Source organism: Chenopodium album, chromosome 23 (assembly GCF_948465745.1).
Source record: "Chenopodium album chromosome 23, dcCheAlbu1.1, whole genome shotgun sequence".
NCBI lineage: Eukaryota > Viridiplantae > Streptophyta > Magnoliopsida > Caryophyllales > Amaranthaceae > Chenopodium > Chenopodium album.
This window is the reverse complement of record NC_137856.1, coordinates 29,156,298-29,175,909: the sequence shown is the minus strand read 5'-3', so window position 1 is coordinate 29,175,909 and position 19,612 is coordinate 29,156,298. Positions and strand designations below refer to the sequence as shown.

Sequence of the window (19,612 nt, the reverse complement as noted above, 5' to 3'; positions counted from 1 at the left end):
GTTGATTGGGTTACATTGTGCTGTCCAATATATTGTTTGAACCACGTTCCTAATACCCTGTCAAAATTCAAAATAACAATATACTTTGAACTCCTTATGTTCAAATCTCATACATTAATTAGAGTTCAAATCTTGTTAAATGATGATGCTTTAGGGGTAGAGATTCTATTACCTTTTTCCTTACACCTTAATGTTTGGTCGCCAAATAATAAACCAGAAAAAAGAACAAACCTAAATGTGCTTAGATATGATCGGTGTCCTTCTCCAATTCATTAACATTGTAAAAAATTGTTTTGTACACTATTTTGACTCACTTACTTATATACATGGACAACACCAAGATATGCCCTTTTGAAATAAAAATAAGTAAGGAATTTTTGGTAAGGATTCTAGTTTAATTTTGCTCTAAAGTACAGGTTTATTTATTTATTATTCTTTCTTTACCCTTTTTTTTTAATAATTTTTTTTTTTTTTTTTTTTTTTTTTTTTTTTTTTTTTTTTTTTTTTTTTTTATAATTAAGATGCTCTAGACTAGTGTAGTTTATCTTCTTTTTCTTTCGAACCTTAGATTCTTAGCAAGTTAGTGAGAGTTCGTCGTTGAAAAAGTTAGTGAGAGTTCTATGAACTTTGAAACTATTGTTTCCCAAATTTCAAGTACATATATACAATTGAGGTGAAAAGTTGGATAATTTAGGACGTATTAGACTAAGACCCTGTTTGATTCACCTTAAAAAAATAATATTAAGTAAAAATAATTTCAGTTCAGTAAAATTAATTTCAGTTCAGTAAAAATAATTTCAGTTCAGTAAATTTAGTTTTTTAAAGAAGAATTATAATAGAAAATCAGTAAAAATAATTTCAGTTTAGTAAAAATGATTTCAGTTCAGTAAAATTAAGTTCAGTTCAGTAAAAATAAGTTTAGTTCAGTAAAAATAATTTCAGTTCAGCAAAATTAAGGTGAATCAAACATGATCTAATTCACAATAAGTCAATAATACTAGCGAAAAAAAGTTGGTACTCTGTATATGTTGCAAGTAACATAGTACAAGTCTGGAGTCCCTCATTTAAATTCATGAACTAAATTCATGCATTCCAAAACATGAACCTATTGTGACATAGTTAAACAAGCATATGCTTTTATGACCTTATTGATATTGAAGGACATATATTTTCATTTAATTTCCAAAATCGATCATCCTATATTCGATCATTTCAAGAATTATACATTTCTTGTTTTCATACTACGGTCCAATGCACGAATCATATTACATTGACAATATTGCATACTCCTTCCTTCGATCACTTTATGTTTATCTCATAATCCTTTTCGAGGTGTCCATTTGATATTGCTCCATTGTCTTTTACTCTTATTTCATTTGGTCCTACTAGGCCACTAATCTCTTTTCATCAATCCCGGCCGCTTGCAACCCCATATACACAAATTTTGCTTCACTTCTTTTCAAATTAAACTTTACTCTATAGGTACACCGTACACTCGAAACTATATGTAATAAATTGATTCTTTCTCTACTAGAACAGGTACACATTTGTACTTTCTAGCACTGAAAAGGTACAACAAGAAAGAGAGAATTCATAATACGGCAATCACAAATAAATTGAGTAGAAATCTCCAATAGGATCCAATGGCCAACTGTTACGGCAACAAGTACTCCGGCATCTCTCCACGTTTCACGTGGCAAGAGTTAATTCGTCCATACCTAAGACGGCTCGATATACACACATATTTATGTTCATTGGATCACCCATTTTTTTTTTTATATTTTCTAAAATTCCATATTACATTTGTACGATTGTTTCTCCTACTAACTCACATGCAACGTGCATGTTATTCTTTCCCCTTAATTGCGCCTTTAACTTTGCACTTCTAACTACACCACCTAAAAACTAAGTTCCTACTTTGTCATTCTACATTATTTTTGCAATTTACTAGTTCTTCATGCATAATTTATGCAATATTATAATGATAATTGACATTAATCTTGGTCATTTGTGGCTTAATTATACAATGGCTAATCACCGATGATAATATGTGTAGGTGATAGCTTTATAGGTCTTGTATGTATACATTATTTACCCTAATTAGTTAACTCTAGTTTATGACAACAACATAAACTAGAATTAACTAATTAGGGTAAATAATGTATACATAATTTTTAAGTATGTGTATTCTCAAATAGATGGTTCAATTGTTTACAACCAATTCTGAATGCATGTTTACAACCTCTTCTAAGTCGATGATGACAATTGGATTGATATAATGACAATATATTACAAGCATGAAGTTAACTTTGTGGGTAGAAAGTTGATTGATATGAATGAATCTTACATCATTAACACTCCCTTCAATTCATTAACATTCTACTGTATCCGTTCCATATTATCTGCAACGATTTGACATAAAGTAGAGAGAAAAAATGTCTAAACGTTGTAAATAATGTGTAACGGAGGTAGTACTCATTATCTATATTGCATGAGCCGTATTTCAAAAACCTTAGCTTATTACTTTTAATTTATTCCATTTTGACATGCAAAGCCTTTTCATTTGTACACCCGCTTTCCTTTTACTTTGTATCTCTTACTTTATCCACAATTTTTTTACATCTACCCACCAGTGTAGTGTAGAAGCTAAGTTATATTAATATCAATAGAAATGTATGGACACATATCCTAAACATAATTCAAATATTGAGCTAGGAAGCTATTGATATGATAACTAGAGACTCACTAATCTTGTCAATCCTTTAGTACAAATCCATTTTAATAATTCTTCAAATGTTTGATACCTAGTATAAAGTAGACTAGGGTTTGTCTCAATTATTTTATGGAGGTAATATAAATATATAATTACCTATAGATTAAACAATATGAAGCAGAAAAGTAGGCTATATTCTTTCTTGCATTGTCTAAAAGGGAGACAATACTAATAAGATCCTCATTAACATTAATCAAATAATTAATTATACATCTTCACATGCTCATAAAGATTACTCGAACATAAGCAATGACACCATACGTACTAAAGGACATAAAAGACTTAAATAAACATGATTTATCTTGATTAGTTGACTAATAATCATTCATAAGATCTACAATCAACATTATACATATTACACTTATGATAACTCAAAAGCCACAATTATAACACTTATCCTTCTTTCCCTAAAACTTGCAAAGGGAAGATGGTTAAGTTATTTCCTCTTAACAATATTACTAAGCTCTTTATCATCTCTTTCTTAGTACTTGTTTTAGCAAAGCCAAATGCAGCCAAGAGTGTAGTAAATTTCGGGGCAAGGCCCGATGGCCGGACCGACTCAACCCAAGCCTTCCAAAAGGCATGGTCTTGGGCTTGTAGATCGACTAGGCCCGTCACACTCATTATACCACATGGAAGATTTGTGGTCCGACCCATGTTCTTCAACGGTCCATGTAGGAAACAAGTCACCTTAAGGATTAAGGGTACAATAATCGGTCCATCGGATTACCGGGTTTTGGCCCGGTCAAGTGTGTGGCTAATGTTTTACAATATTAATGGTCTTGTTATTAATGGTGGTACCCTTGATGCTAGGGGTCACGACTTTTGGTCATGCAGACATCGTATAGGGTATTGTAACAATGGAGCACAGGTACAAACATAATGCATTACTAATTTTAATTAGTTAAATGGATATATAATTAATTTTCTTTGTTTGTGGTAATTTTGTTCACTATTTTAGGGAATTATATATGTTTATAGAAAGCTGTTAATAAGTTGATAGTATAGCACAAGTAGTGTAACTAATTATAGTTTTTAAAAAAAAATTAATTTTTGTAAAAATTATCTAACACCTCATAATTTATATTAATAAGTTGATCGATTTTGTTTAAGAAATAGTATTTGGTCATGCAAGGCAAAAGCCTAGCATAGTAGCATGTAAGGTAGTATACGTGCATGTCACACCTTGTTTGAATGTACGACTGTACGTATGTATTTTTAGATGAGGAGCAATTCTAGATGAAGAACAAGTATATTTAAGTTAAATTGAGGCCGTAACACACATGATTCCTATAAAGTATTAAATTTAATTAATATTATATACGAAGAAGCTAAGTATTTCTTATTAATAACTATATAATTGGCTTATTACATACCTTTTTAGTCTTGCTCTTTTAGCTATATTGTTTTTATTTATTTATTTTTATTTATCTATATTATTCTCATAATTTCTTGTATTTTTGTTTAATTTGGAGCAGTCTATATCATTTGTATCATGCAAAAACGTAGTGTTGAATGGACTGAAGTCACTAAACAGCCAAAAGAGCCACATGAGTATAAAGAACTGCAACAAAATAAACCTCAATCACTTGACACTAAGAGCTCCGAGTGGTAGTCCTAACACCGATGGCATTAACGTTCAACACACTAATCACTTTACCATTTATGGTTCGGTGATTAAGACGGGAGATGATTGTATTGCCCTTGGACCTGGCACCCAAAACGCCGAGATTAATAATATTGCTTGCGGTCCTGGCCATGGTATTAGGTATGTCTCCTTTTGTTTTCTCTTATTGTGCTGCGTAATACAAAACCGGACTATTCTATTGTTTATATTTTATTGTCATGTTAGTAGTTTAAATAGACTAATGAAATTAAATATACGTGTCATAATTAATTTCAAACGGAAGGAAGGTATTACCTTTTCATATGAGGGGAAAGTAATTAGATACGAGTACTTGATTAGCATATAATGTGGATCCAATGCCTGATATATTAAGTATATAATTGTTGCAACTACTGCCTTCAATTAAGGAAGCCTGTTGCAACAATTATATCTAATAGTAGTATTTACAATGTGAAGCAATTAAGGGTGTGATTATCTACGTTAACTCTTATGTTTGCTTTTTAAAATCTTGCTATTTTATTTTTAATAGTTATTTAAGTCTGGCTTCAAGCAAGAATTTAGGTCCATATTGAATCTAACATGGTGTAGGACAGTAGGAGTTAGAGTTCGATATTAAGCAATAATAATAATAAATTCCTTTTGTTTTCGGTAGTCATTTTAAGGATGACTACCATAGAAACATCTTTTTATTTGTGGGAGGGAGAAAATAGTCTCATTCTATATCCAAGACTCCCATTTGCCCATATTTTTTCTAGTTGCACCACATATTCGTGTTGGTGCAATACAAGTTATACAAGCATGCATGTCGTTACATGTTATATAATATAGGGTAAAAAAAAAAAAGGAAAACAACTCATAATTATGTTAAATTATACAAGTATGCAACCAGCTCATATCACATCCTAATTCTAATTGTTGTAGCAAGGTTTGTTAAATTATGTTGCACTTTTTTTTAGTCCGTCTCTATGCATGCCCTTTACCCCTCTCCCCCAAAATTATTCTAAAAGAGTATCATATTTATGTATAAAGGTTATGATATCTTAAATAAGAAGTATATATGAAAATTGATGCATGTAAATTTAAAGTATATATTATCTGTTTTGCAGCATTGGTAGCATGGGAAACAGCCTACGAGAAGCTGGAGTAGAAAATGTAGTAGTGTCAAACGTAGGGTTTTGGAAGACAACAAATGGTGTAAGAATCAAGTCATGGGCTAGACCTAGCAACAGTTTTGTCCGTGGCATCACGTTTCGAAATCTCAACATGTACAATGTTTATAATCCTATCATTATTGACCAAAAATATTGTCCAAATAACCAATGCCCTCATCAGGTAATATTTTATTCTGTAAATCTTTCAAAATAAATCGACCTCCTTAATGAATAATGAAAAAAAAAACCTACGATGTGACATGTATATGTAGTCGTGTAGACATATAGTTCAAAAGCCACCTTATATGCTTTCAAGTAGGGTTAATAACAACAACTGGAAGCCGGTGTTTACTTTAATTTATACGATGCATAAGCTTTTTTTTTTTTTTTTTTTTTGAGAAAATACATCAATTTTCTATTACTAACCTAGATTGTGTTTTTTCTTTTTTCCTTGACAGAATTCCGGAGTGAAGATTAGTAATATAAAGTACATAAATGTAAAAGGTGTATCAAAAAACAAAGAGGCAATAATATTTACTTGTAGTCCAAGTAATCCATGCACAGGGATCAAATTGAAAGATGTAAGGTTAAGTTTTGGAAAAAAACCAGCAATTTCAAAGTGCAGCTATGCTCGTGGAAGTAGTCGAGGCAAAGTTACCCCTCGAAGTTGCTTATAATAGAACTCATTTCTTATGAGTTGATTATAAACTGATATAAATTAAAGAAGCTATTTTAATTTTTTAGCTTCTTGATTAAACTTAGCTTAATTGTATGTATAAACTTCAATGATTGATGGCTTATATATAAAAGGATGGTTTTATTATTACATTACATTAGGGCTCTTTTTGTTTTAAGTGTAAACAATTTTTGGTACGGAAAACAGTTTTCATTGTAACGTTATTAATTAAGGGACAACATAATTGTAAAAATGATTTTTCTTGTTTGTATAATAACAGGAAAACTTAGAAGAATATGAAATTGTATAAGAGGAGATGGATGAGACTTATCTAACAGTTTGTTGTAGTCATAGGATGATTTTCATCAAATTAATATGATGTATTCTAAAAGTTGATAAATTTTGCGATCCCACATAATTTTTCACCAATGAAACAATTTCAACAAAGCAAAAAAGCAAATCTTCCCTCAAAAGAAGAGAAGAAAAATCGTAGCTTGTATTTTGAAGAACAACATATCCTTTCAGTCTTTCAGAGATTTAAAGAAAAACCATGTCGTTTTAAGAATAGAAAGTTTCTCTTAGAAGAGGAAGAGTTATGAAAAACAAACAAGAATACAAAGAAAAGTACACAAGAAACAAAGATATAAACTTTCCATCGATAAAAACTGACGAAAGATGATGGAGGAAAAGGAGAATAAGGTTTTTACCTTTTTTTTAAAAAAAAAAAAAAAATCCAATCACAACATAAGATGATAATTAAAACTAAAGCATATAAACAGTTTTAAGCATATTTGAGTAGGCTAAAACAATAAGCATCTACCAAGAAACTTAGAAATTGAAAATTTGTGGAAAATGAAGAAGAGACTAGAGAATGATTTAGGGCATATTCAGCAGTAGCTTATTAGCATTTTGATGACCAAGTCAAAATACTTCTTAATAAAAAAAAAATTAAGTGCTAGGCAATGTATTGGCGTATTAGCTTTTAAAAATTAGAGGTATTTGGATTTTTTTTTCTCTATATATTTAATATTATTCAATATTGTTGTTTGGTTGCATTGCAATTAAATTCATACAAAGTTTTACATAAAATAGGAAGTAACTTTTTTCATTTTCCTAGGAATTTGTTATTTGTCTGGTTGATATAAGGGAATTTGTGTATCATGTAGTAGATGTAAATTTTAAAAGACTAATGGAAGGTGAGGTAGCAACTTCCTATGATATGGTGTGTGAGAAGTTAAAATTCTTAGCTAATTGCAATTCTTTAATTTTGCAAATTTCATGTTAACCAACACAATAAGGGATCTAAGCATATCTTAAGAATTTTTATTGCCTATGTCTTATAAGGGCCTGTTCTCTTCAACTTAATTTCAGTTCATTTCAATTCAGTTTAGCTCCTATCAACTCAGTTCAGTTCAGTTCAGCTCCTAATTTCTTTCTCTCATAAAATATTCATTTCAGCTCAGTTCAGTTTTATTCAGTTCTTAATTTCCTTCTCTCATAATATATATATTCATTTCAGTTCAGTTCAGTTCAGCTCCAATCAGTTCAGTTCAGTAAATCAGAACAGGTCCTAAGTGTAACCAAACAAGCACATAGAGGTAGCAACTATTCAATCATTACCTTATCAAATACATATACTCAAGGGGTGTTTGACTGTTTGGTTCAATAACTTGGAATGGAATGGTACGAGAATAGGCACCCCAATCGTATGGAATTATGGATTAAATTCATTTAGTTTTTAAAGTTAGTTTGGATCAATTAAAAGTATAGATTTGTGATAATATTAATGAGAGAGGGAGGTATGCTGGTATGGGTCAGAGACTCAGAGTGTTGTGGGTTTATATTCCTTTTCTATTGGGCCTTTAATTATCCTCTTATCAATCGGTCCAGATTGAAGATACTCTTTGGGCCCCCAAACACCGTCAATATCCGCCTATTACACACTAAACTCAATTTTTGAGGGGAACATACTAAAATCAATTAATGACAATCAGTAATAATTTAACAAAAATTCTACCAATAAAATTCAAAGGAAAATATTGCTCAAAAAAAAAAAAAAAAAAATTTCAAAGGAAAATATATGTAACAAGCGGAGAGTATTACTAGAAATACTAGTATCAGCAAAAAATTGTCCCAAAAAATTAAAAATCCTTCGCTATTATCTATAACTTTGGGATCATGGGTGTTAAGTAGTTTCAACTCTCACATTTGTGATTGCATAAGTTATTTTTATTTTTATTTGCAATCGAGTGGATATTTGCAATCGAGTGGATGCAATACTATAAAATCTGAACAATTATCACCTAGACCTTTAATGTCTATATTCTATATCTGAAATCGTTGAATACAAATGGTTCAATAATTAGTGAAAACAATATGAAACGGCGAAACGCCAAACATCTTCGCGCATCACATTGCGACATTTGCGAGAGTTAACTTATGGTTTACCTTAGAGCCTTTGACGGCTTGACAATACACATGTTTTTATGTCTTACTTGGATTTCTTAAATTCAACTAATATGTACTTTTTTTATTTATTTTTTTTTATTTTTTTTTGACAAAGGTTATAGAAAACCTAATATGTACTATTAGTACTTGTTATTATGACCTGTACTTGCTCTCAATTATCACATGACAATATTCACTTACTTCCCCCTTAAATGCGGCTTTAAGTTTGCAAAGCCAGCTTCTACATTTGATTTGCTGAGTACAATTTCTATATGAATGAATCCCAAAATAATTTTCCCTTTAAAATGAAGCTAAGCTAAATTTTAAAAGGGATAAGATCATAAGATGCCAGATTTATGTACATGCATACGTGAGATATGTGTATATATACATCACATCTTTTAAGTTATAACTTGACATAATTGTACGTAGTCATATACTTGTATAGTTTTAAGCTATCTATTAAACATTTAACATGGTCCAAGTAAATAAAATGCATTACATTGGACCAATCTTATTCAAAAAGGTTAATTTAAGTTTTTTTAATTAATATTTTTTCATATGGATCATGTATTCAAGTACAACATTGTTTTTGGACAATAGACAGTATCAACAATTATGTACAACATATGTTATCATTAAGGACATTAACTATCTTGTCTTTCAGATGCGGGCTAACCACATTTTTTCTTACACTTATTCATCACATAAAAACTCGCTTTTCTTTTTATTAAAATTTGTACATGTAGTGATTAGTAAGTGTATGTTTAGATCAAATAGGAAGGTAGTATTTATAGTGTCTATATAGTTTTACCCTTCTCACGTTTTCAAGAGGTGTTAATTCAGGTACTTGAGTGGGGTTCGGTGAGGTCATATCAAGTTAGTGGGTTGGATCTATTTTAAAATTAAGTCATGCTATATTATTTTGTCCATATGAGTCAAATTTGAATTGGTTTTTTTTTAGGTCGAATCGAATCAGGCTGGTAAAATTAGAGGTAAACCTAGATTGACGCTATCAAGTGGCAGTTCCCAATTATTGGTTTAAATGAACTACAAATGAGTTTAAAAACATAAAATCCTTCAACAAGTAACTTATTAACGACAAATCAACAATGAGGACGTACAGACATTGTTAAGTACAAGGATAATCAATATGTATAAAATCAATCAATACATGAAAATATTCCTAGCTTATATTGTAGACTTCAAAGATTGCAAGTTGAGGATACGATTGTAGGTCATAATTGGCTCATTACCCAAATTAATGACTATACATTGGTTAAAAATTAAATTATGCTATTGCATTATTGTTTCTTAGGAACTCTATAAGATTCTCATGATAAATCACTAATTAAGTATGCATCTTCACATGCTTAGTACGTATTTGATAACGTAATTTTCTAACATGCATGATCTAGCTAGATTAGTTGACTTACAATCATTTATAATAAGATTTACACGTACTCTACACCCACATTTTCATTATATATAAGTCAAGTTACTTATCAATTATCATAACAAAAGTAATTAAACAAGAGCCTCAAACTTAATTAAACATCTTCCTCTCAAACATAATTGTAAAGGGAAGATGGTTAAGGTTTATTTCTTTGTTATTTCTCTCTTATTACTTGTTCTTGTAAAGCCAAATGAAGCATATAGTGTGGTGGCTTTTGGGGCAAGGGGTGATGGCCGGACCGACTCAACCCAAGCCTTCCAAAAGGCGTGGGCTTGGGCATGTGGATCGGTTAAGCAAGTTATACTTGATGTACCATCGGGTAGATTTGTGGTCCGGCCTATGTCCTTTAACGGACCGTGTAGAAATCATGTAACCTTAAGGATGAGGGGTACAATTATTGGCCCATCGGATTACCGTGTGTTGGCACGTTCAAATGTGTGGCTTATGTTTTACAATATTTTTGGTCTAACTATTGATGGTGGTACAATTGATGCTAGAGGTCATTCCTTTTGGTCATGTAGGAAACATAATGGATATTGTTACAATGGAGCTCAGGTATACACTTTCTTCTTTGTTCGTTCATAGTTTCATAGTTATATATCACGTCATGTGTTGGCGCGTGTATGTCACACACTCATGCTTTGCGCATTGAGTATGTACTGTGTAGTAGCCAGCTAACAGCTAGCCATTTAGTCTCACTCGTTTTACATTCCTACTTACTAGCATTGTTATTATGACTAATTATCCTAAACTTTCTCATAGTTACATTTGTGTTTGTTTGGGGCAGTCCATATCATTTGTATCATGTGGTGGCATAGTGTTACGTGGGCTAAAATCAATGAACAGCCAAAAGAGTCACATGAGCATAAAGAACTGCAATAATATGGCTATTAGTTACTTGACACTAAGAGCTCCGAGCGGCAGCCCCAACACGGATGGCATGAATATTCAAAACTCTAATCGTATTTCCGTTTACAACTCCGTAATTAAAACAGGAGATGATTGTATCGCCATTGGACCTGGAACCAAAAACATGGTTGTTAATAAAATTGCTTGTGGTCCTGGCCATGGTATAAGGTATTAACTTCTATATACTTTAATTTAACCCCTTTCCTCCCATCCATCATCTTATAATAAATTTTCACGCAATTGTTTTTTATGCGCTGATATCAAATTGACAAGTAATAATATAGTTAACTGTCAATACTGAATACCTAATGGGTCAAATAATAATGCAGAGCAAATATTATGAGGGGACAGAGCAAATTTAAATGGTCATAGAAGGAGTAATTAACATGTATCACATATGGATCCAATGTCTGATAATATAATATATAATTTTATATTCTTAATTTTACAAGTAAACTCCTGCCAAATATTAATATTTTTGGTGTTTTAAGAATACATCATTCAGGTTTTAAGCAAATATTTAAGGTTCAATATGAATCTATCGAGACTTTAAGCAATTAATTTTATGTCTAATCTTTTCACTTTTAACTCCTTATATGTTGCCCGGTCTAAGGGCTGCATAAATTTTTTTCCATAATATATATCAGTTTTATGCGTTAATAGACTTCCAACTTTCACAAATAATAATTTTGCATACGTTTTAGAATTATTTTTAAAATAAATTTAAAACTTGGGTGTAAATTTTCATAAAATATTTTACTTGTATTTACTGAATAATATTTTGTAAAACAAATTTAAAACTTGGGTGTAAATTTTCATAAAAGTATTTTACTTGTAATTTCTGAATAATAAAATATAATGTTGAGAATTGACCAGAAAATTTATAAGAGCAATCAAATTATTAGAAGATGTTTAAGTGAAATAAGTTGATTAAATATAATTGTCTTTCATGACTTCATGAGTACTACTACGTACGTATAGTAGCAACTTGAGGGAAACCTCGATAGATTTAAAAAAAAAAATGTACGTAGCAACTTAATTAAATAATTAATTAGAAAAAAGATATATGCAGTAGGGCTACATATAATGAGTTAAAACTGAAAAGAATAAACATAAAATTAACATTTATTACACCAATGTACTCGTGAATTGTTGATATATTCCCAATTTAATACAAAAAAAGAAAGTATATTCAATGCTTATATGCAACCCTTAGGGCTGCATATAGCATTACCCATATATTATTATTAAACGTCACAATATTGAGGTACATATTTGCTTTATGCAGTATTGGAAGCATGGGCAACAGCTTACATGAAGATGGTGTACAAAACATAATTGTATCGAATGTAGTATTTTATAAGACAACATTCGGCGTTAGAATCAAATCATGGGCAAGACCAAGCGACAGCTTTGTCCGTAATGTTATATTTCGCAACATCATCATGGAAAATGTCTTTTATCCCATACTCATTGATCAAATATATTGTCCTAATAACCAATGTCCTCGACAGGTAATTTCTTTCATCAATTGGCCAAGTACTAGTACTCCGTAAGTACAATATATGCTATGTTTTGTTCACATATAGTATTTTTTTTCATGGCAGAATTCAGGAGTGAAGATAAAAAATGTGAGTTACATAAACATAAAGGGTACATCGTTACGCAAAGAAGCAATACAATTTACTTGTAGCCCAACTAATCCATGCAAAGGGATTAAGCTGCAAGATATCAGGTTAACTTTTGGGAGTAAACCAGCAGTTTCAACTTGTAGCTATGCTCGCGGATTTACTCAAGGAAAGGTTTCCCCTCGAAGTTGTTTTTAGATTTTGTTTCTTCCTTTATCCGGGTGCATATAACACTCTCACATATTGTCCTCTACACGGTCATGCTCATATGTCAAGCACAAGTACAGGGGTCACTAATCGAACTTGAAGGCTTATTAAGCAATTAAGCCTTTAATTTCATGTATACACTTCAAAGAATGATGGCTTACAATACGTTTGTTGATTTACTTTCATGTAAACAAAAAACGAATTGAAATAGCCTGACATTGTGGTGTATTATTATATCTTGATGATACTACTTGTATCAGAGTAGTATCATTATTCATGCTTTTAACTTTTGGTGTTTGTTATGTTGTATTTTAAACGTGTACTTCAATTGAAAGTCTTAATAAAGTTTCCTTTCGAAAAATGATTATTGATTGACCATGAGGATTCATAACCTTCATACACGTGATAAATTTCTAACTGGTCACTCTCACATCAACAACTCGATCTATAAAGACTTTACACGTCTATTATAGTAATTGATTATGATAAAAACTCCTCAAATGTGACTACTAGGATTAAAGGATCGAGATCACATATAATTCATCCCTTAGCTTATATTATATCCCGATCCAAAACAAAATGTTTAGCACTAATAATCATGCTCTCATCAAAAATGAATGAGAATTCTTGGCCAAATCCAAGGTTTAGTCACATCTCATGTAAATAGTGAACCAAAAAAAATTTTGGCTACACTTTTAATCGCAATGTGCTGCATGATGAGCTTATGCAGACGAACCATTAACCTGTGTACAATAAAAACAGGTTGTACTAGCAGCTCAATTAGACAGCCAATGGCTTTGCTTGATACGATCAGAGGCACTTTCACTCACAGCATAATGAATGAACAACCTGATAACGATGAGTGGTACATAGAATATAATGTCGTAGAGCCAAATGACACCAGCCCAACCCCATCCGATCCCTTGGATTATGCTCCAATCGGCATAAACAGCAATGACAGTTGCAAGCTGCCAAGAATGGGAAGCGAGTTAAGCTTATTGTCCAAGCACAAATAAGGAAACACAATGCAATTAACATGTCATAATCAGGAAAATTAATAAAGTGATTACCAGGTGAACACACAGACACATCAGAAGAAAGCAAGTGTCAATAACCGGATTTGACCATCTTCGCGATTGAGTCACAAGTACTAGGCCGTGAATACTGATGCTAACTTGAAGGTATATTGCAGATGCAAGTTTTCTGTAGTCACTGCTATGAGCTACTTCCATGAGGCTTGTCACTCCAAAAATACGCTACCAAAATCAAGAAAGCGAAAATACATATATTATTTCATCTGCTTCTAAATAATATGCTACATTTCTATTTAAGACCATTTAAAAAAAAAAAAAAAAAAAAAAAAAAAAAAAAAAAACAGAACAAAATGATCTTTGTACCTGAAAGAAATCCTTCTCGAATGCTATCCAGAAGAAAAAGATGGTCATGAAAGCCAAATAACCACCTAGAGCTACTCCAGTTTTAACTATCTTAGGAAGCCCCCAATGATCAGGCACCATAAGAGAATGTCTCGTCCGATACACTCCATAGGTACAGCTTAGAACTGCAATGCAATGATTTCTGTTACATATAAGAGTTCTTTCAAAATCGACTGCATCACTATAGATACATCTCAGTAGTCCAAAGACCAAGGCCTCGTTGTGCAACGAAATAATTATTGATAAACATGTAAGCACAGGATACATGAGACACACACCCTCATTGAAGACAACAATTTGAACCATCATTATGGGTGGGAAATTAAATTTCCATATGAAAGCCAGCAGCATGAAACCAAGCTGTAACACGATAACATGAGGAAAAAGAGTTAAGCGGAGTCAATTGAAACTTTTATCAGGTTTGATGTTTCAAAGTTGAAGGATTAGTTACTTACAGTGGTGTAGACAGTGATTGAAACGATGTGAATCTGTAAGCAGAAGGAAATTTTTTTAAGAAAAAATTAGATGTAATGAATGAGTCATGTGTTGACAGTATTACAATGAAGTTGAGCACATCGGTGACAAAATCATGTATTAGGCCCTGTTCTTTTCACCTGATTTTTACGCCTCTTTAGTGTAATTGTAATAAGTTGATATTGATTTTTATTGATAATATGGAAGAGGACATAGCCTATGTAAGATAGTAGACTGGAATCGTAATGGTAAATAGCTTACGCAGTAATCTTTAATCTTCTGTGAGATCTGACGACATATTTGCACAGCTCTGATGATGACATTAAGACCAGGTTCTGAGAGGACAAGATCTGAAGCTTTACGAGCTGCATCTGTTGCATCTGCGACAGCTATGCCAATATCAGCCTTCTTAAGGGCAGGGACATCAGTTACACCACTACCTGTTACTCCACATACGCGTTTCCTGACTTGCAATTGTTTGATAATTTCATACTTAGCCCCTGAAGCAAAATAGACATCATGAACCATCAGAGAAACAAATAGTTAAACATGTCTACATAAGAGAAACAGTATGAATATACCTGATGTAACATCTGTGAATCCGTCAGCTTTTTCAATCAGATCATGAAATAATGAGGCAGAAATTTTCTTGTCCTTGCTTTCCCCGAGCAAAGACGACACAGGATACATATTGGTTCCCATACCCAAATGACGACCACCTTCCTTTGCCATTGCTAGTTGGTCACCTGAAATACACGAACATATCAGGAAGTATCAGGTTCAGAACAAAATAAAAGGCAAAACTCTGTCTATATACTAAGCCCGTAGTACAGAGGAGCGAGATTACTATCACAATCTGAATACAGCTAACCTGTTAGCATTTTGATGCTAATACCAAGATCAAAAGCCTTTGCTATTGCGTCAGCACTGTCACACCTAGGAGTATTGAAAAGTGGAATGATACCAATCAATGTCCAGGCATCCTCAGAAATTTTTTTCGTCCCATTAGTAACTTCCTGTATGAATTTCATGGACATCAACCAAACTGCTGTCACAAGTCTCAACAGAAGGACAAGGCCTGAATATTACCTGATATGCTACAGCTTGCAAATGCCACCCTCGCTGTGTGAACTTGTCAATCACTGCATGAACTCTTATCTCTATATCGCTCTTGTTACGTGCCAGATTTAACACCTAAGAGCCAACTGAGAGCATTAAATAAGATGAGAAGATGAAAGACATTATTACCACTAGGTCGCGAAGCAGTACCTGCTGAGGAGCACCTATGCAAACTTTGTGAAATTTTCCATCACCATCTGAGTAAGTTACTGCTCTGACTTCATCATTCGGAGTTTGATCAAATGAGAAGTAAGTTCCTTTCTGAACGCGAGCCAAAGCCTGAATGGAAAAGGGATATAACATAAACTGATGTGGCATAGTAACCCCTAAAAAACGAACAGAAATTTATGTCATATTATTCATTATTTACCTCTTTTGAGTTGAAGAACATTTCAAGAATGGCAGCATCTACTTCATCATTGGTTTTAGTTTGACATACTTTTGCTGCCATTGAAATAACGGTATCTGCATTTACTCCCTTGTCGAATACCTGAGAAAGATTTACAGATTTTCAAAGCAAATCCTGGAATTTCTAATGAGATTTGCAGTTACAGCATCCATCAAAAACTGTAGTTTACAAGAAAATAAATTATACCTCAATCATTGTCATGTCAACTGTGAGCTTGTTCATTACCAAGGTTCCTATTGTATCACAGCAAAGTACATCCATGACAGCTATATCCTTTATCGCAGTCAATCTCATTAAGATAGCGCCCTGTAAATAGTTTCGATAAGTTAATTTCTCTAGGAGACAATGATAACATGTAGTCTATTCTACCTAATTGATTCTAGCCATCATGCCACAGTGTTCATAGACTTATAAGCAAAGATGATTATTGAACTTTAAATAAGAAATAGAAAAGACGAGATAGAATAACTATCAAGCACAAACCTTCAGGCCATTTAAGTTCTTGTAAATCACAAACAAAACATTGGTGTGAAGAGCAATGGGAATTCCACCAATGAGGAGAACAAGCAGATTATCAATTCCGTGCCAAAATGATATGTGCTGGAAAAGGTACATGAAAACAATCTCTACCAACAAACCAACAGCAACCAAGCACAAGCATACATTCCTAATGCCAACCAAAACCTAAAAACGAAAGAAAAAAAGCAAAATAAATACATGGGGTTAAGAAGATAGAACAAGTAGCTATATATTTTTAGTGTTGAAATCCACTAGAACTTTTTACCTTATCCCAGCAGTTGACTTCATTGGTGCTGTAATCCAGGCAATCTTTTTTCCTAAAGGAGGTTCGAGCACCGGTGGCAATGACCACAGCTTCAGATCCTCCTAGTTCACAAATACAGCCAGAGTATACTGCATCCCCTGCTCTCTTATTTACTCTAGACGAAACTCCTGTTAAAACATACTGCAAAGCACAGGAAATCAAATTTTCAGCAATAACAGATACACAAAAGTAATTATATTGATCACTAACATCACAACTAACCTCATCAATTATCACAGCATTGTCTCCTTCCAGTAGACGCACATCAGCTGGAATGATGTCTCCAGCATTAATTCTGATTACATCCCCAGGGACCAACTGTGAACTATACTCCTCAGTCCACCAACCATCACGCAGAACCTGATGAAATAGCCTTAACTTTAGAAACAGCCTCACAAATACAAGTGTATAGTCGCGACTCTCAAGTGATACTGTGATACAGATAGACCAAGCATTGAAAGCAATCAAGCATGCATACCTTTACTTTCCTTGCTAAGGGTGCCATGACAGAGGTTTGCTGATTATAGATATCTTTCTCTGTAATAAGACTCATAAGTGGAGCAATTAAAAGCACAAGAAAGACCGAAACAACCACTGGCCAATGTAGGTTCTTGCCCTGCATCAATCACATAAATCTATTGAGTCGAATTGCACAAGCAGTACTTCATAGAGAAACAAGTATAATTAGAAACCCGATGCTCACCCAAGCAATGGCAATGGCAATGATTGCAGCTGCCATTCGAAGAGTCCACATTGAGCATACAGTCTTCAGGAGAAAACTCTTCTGCAATGCACGAGGTTATGAACTAGCAGCGTAAGATTTTACAGTATCTAACAGCAAACGTAATATATTTATATATATACAGTGTAAAACCGCGGAAAATGATGGTTTATATACAAGGAGAGAAAATCCAAGCAGTAAAAAGAACGCCTTTCCCTTCAATTTACACCTTTTATTTTCATGTTATAATATTGATATCAACAAATCAACTCGATCTCGTGAAAGAACAGAACCATCAGTATATTTCAGGGACTAGCAGTTGAATTATCTGAGGCTAAAATGGGTTCACATGCCATAATCATAAGCTGAAAATATCTGGCATTCATATCTTAAACACATTTTGATCAATCCGATAAATTATTAAAAGTGTTTACTAAATCTCAAAGGCGCCTTTCTGATTATAAATTTATATAATCTGGAACTAGGAATCAATAATGAATCAAAGACAAATGAGTATAAAAAATGCAACCACTAAAAAATCATATACCTTTTTATGTTCATATTTATTGATGCCAAAAATGGCTAATCTTTCAGTAACAGCCTCAGAAGTGAGGCCAACTCTGCTACACCCAAGTTTTTCAAAGACTTGATCAACTGGTACATTGTACTGTAACCACAAACAAAGATCAAAACAATTATACATGCTATATAATCAATGTAAAACCAATCTGTATAAAACCATAATGTATTCGAAATGATCAAATACCCAATCAATGCCATCCGAAACTCGAGACTTGGTCATTCTAACTCCTTGTTGAATTGTTGTTAGAAACTCCGATCCAAGCAGTACTAAGCGAGTGAAGTCCTCTAGTCAAAAGCCCTTACTGATTATACTGATTAATAATATTATGCATAACTAAAATCATGTTATATTTGTGAGTATATAAATAGCTTTTTTTTTTTCAAAAAATAACAAATACTCGTAAATAAATATCATGTATGCTTAATGCCTTATAAGGCATACCTTGAAAGACCCATATAAATTATAAAGTTCAATCCAATCCAATTCAAATTGGTAATTCGCTATACTCCCATACTCTTTTAGCAATAGCTTTGATTTGCTTATAAGCCTCCCTACCATAAACCAGTGACAGAAGGAGGATAAATACAGTAATAATTTTGTTGAATTTGTTTTTAAGTGATAGAAATGATACTTTGTATACCATAAAACCCTAGAATTTTCTTTAAGAAAATATCTTTTTATCCTTTTAACAATTTTTTATCCAAAGTACTAGTGATAATACCGGATTGTTAAAATATCAATATATATCCATGGAAAAGAAATGGTTTTTTATTATTAATATATTTTTAAAAAAAAACTTAACTTCAAAATAACTCCTCGAGTAGGAAAATTATGGTTGTTTAATACTTTTTCCGAGGTGCAATTCACCATTTATAAGGTATTTGTAGGGTATTTATAGTACTGTAGTTTTTATAAATAAATGACTCATGCAAAATGTCAATGCAATTAAAGGAGTATCTATTATGAGAGGGAAGAAGTATAAATATAGTAAAAATAATACTAAATAAAATAAAATAATTAAAATATAATTCATGTTTTATGAGATTGGTTTTCCACTGCTTTAATAAAAGATTAAAAGTACAAGGCAAGGCAAGAAAGCATTGAAAACAGGTAGCCAAGAACTTGTATTGCTGACGTACCTCTGAATTTATAATAATGATAACTAACACATT

General features: G+C 32.4%; 3 protein-coding genes across 3 annotated transcripts; 2 read left to right on the top strand and 1 right to left on the bottom strand.

Annotated features, from left to right (window-relative positions):
• The first annotated feature begins 3,200 nt into the window (after positions 1 to 3,200).
• LOC145607304 (polygalacturonase-like) lies at positions 3,201 to 6,228 on the top strand. Its single transcript, XM_081663005.1, has 4 exons — positions 3,201 to 3,644; positions 4,252 to 4,541; positions 5,507 to 5,732; positions 6,010 to 6,228. Exons 1-4 carry the CDS (start codon positions 3,201 to 3,203, stop codon positions 6,226 to 6,228), a joined length of 1,179 nt encoding a protein of 392 aa, XP_081519131.1.
• Positions 6,229 to 10,263: 4,035 nt separating this feature from the next.
• Positions 10,264 to 12,866, top strand: LOC145607302 (polygalacturonase-like). Its single transcript, XM_081663004.1, has 4 exons — positions 10,264 to 10,686; positions 10,919 to 11,208; positions 12,329 to 12,554; positions 12,648 to 12,866. The coding sequence occupies exons 1-4, from the start codon at positions 10,264 to 10,266 to the stop codon at positions 12,864 to 12,866; spliced, it is 1,158 nt and encodes a 385-aa protein (XP_081519130.1).
• A 731-nt stretch (positions 12,867 to 13,597) lies between these two features.
• On the bottom strand, positions 13,598 to 18,659 carry LOC145607301 (plasma membrane ATPase 1-like). The gene is made up of 20 exons (XM_081663003.1): positions 18,624 to 18,659; positions 18,405 to 18,524; positions 17,840 to 17,920; positions 17,615 to 17,752; positions 17,359 to 17,496; positions 17,098 to 17,277; positions 16,827 to 16,997; positions 16,500 to 16,646; positions 16,275 to 16,394; positions 16,055 to 16,183; positions 15,875 to 15,979; positions 15,657 to 15,801; positions 15,367 to 15,531; positions 15,047 to 15,285; positions 14,767 to 14,799; positions 14,577 to 14,671; positions 14,273 to 14,429; positions 13,946 to 14,131; positions 13,706 to 13,843; positions 13,598 to 13,618 (listed from the first exon to the last, which is right to left on the bottom strand). The coding sequence occupies exons 1-20, from the start codon at positions 18,657 to 18,659 to the stop codon at positions 13,598 to 13,600; spliced, it is 2,544 nt and encodes an 847-aa protein (XP_081519129.1).
• Between the last annotated feature and the right edge of the window lie 953 nt (positions 18,660 to 19,612).

Coding starts and splice junctions, on each gene's coding strand:
- LOC145607301 (XM_081663003.1), bottom strand. CDS start 18,659: ATGACCAAGTCTCGAGTTTCGGATGGCATTGATTGG. Junction 18,525..18,623: donor TTTCGGATGGCATTGATTGG/GTATTTGATCAT, acceptor TTGTGGTTACAG/TACAATGTACCAGTTGATCA. Junction 15,980..16,054: donor GCATAGGTGCTCCTCAGCAG/GTACTGCTTCGC, acceptor GTTGGCTCTTAG/GTGTTAAATCTGGCACGTAA.
- LOC145607304 (XM_081663005.1), top strand. CDS start 3,201: ATGGTTAAGTTATTTCCTCTTAACAATATTACTAAGCTCTTTATCATC. Junction 3,645..4,251: donor ATTGTAACAATGGAGCACAG/GTACAAACATAA, acceptor AATTTGGAGCAG/TCTATATCATTTGTATCATG. Junction 5,733..6,009: donor ATAACCAATGCCCTCATCAG/GTAATATTTTAT, acceptor TTTCCTTGACAG/AATTCCGGAGTGAAGATTAG.
- LOC145607302 (XM_081663004.1), top strand. CDS start 10,264: ATGGTTAAGGTTTATTTCTTTGTTATTTCTCTCTTATTACTTGTTCTT. Junction 10,687..10,918: donor ATTGTTACAATGGAGCTCAG/GTATACACTTTC, acceptor TGTTTGGGGCAG/TCCATATCATTTGTATCATG. Junction 12,555..12,647: donor ATAACCAATGTCCTCGACAG/GTAATTTCTTTC, acceptor TTTTCATGGCAG/AATTCAGGAGTGAAGATAAA.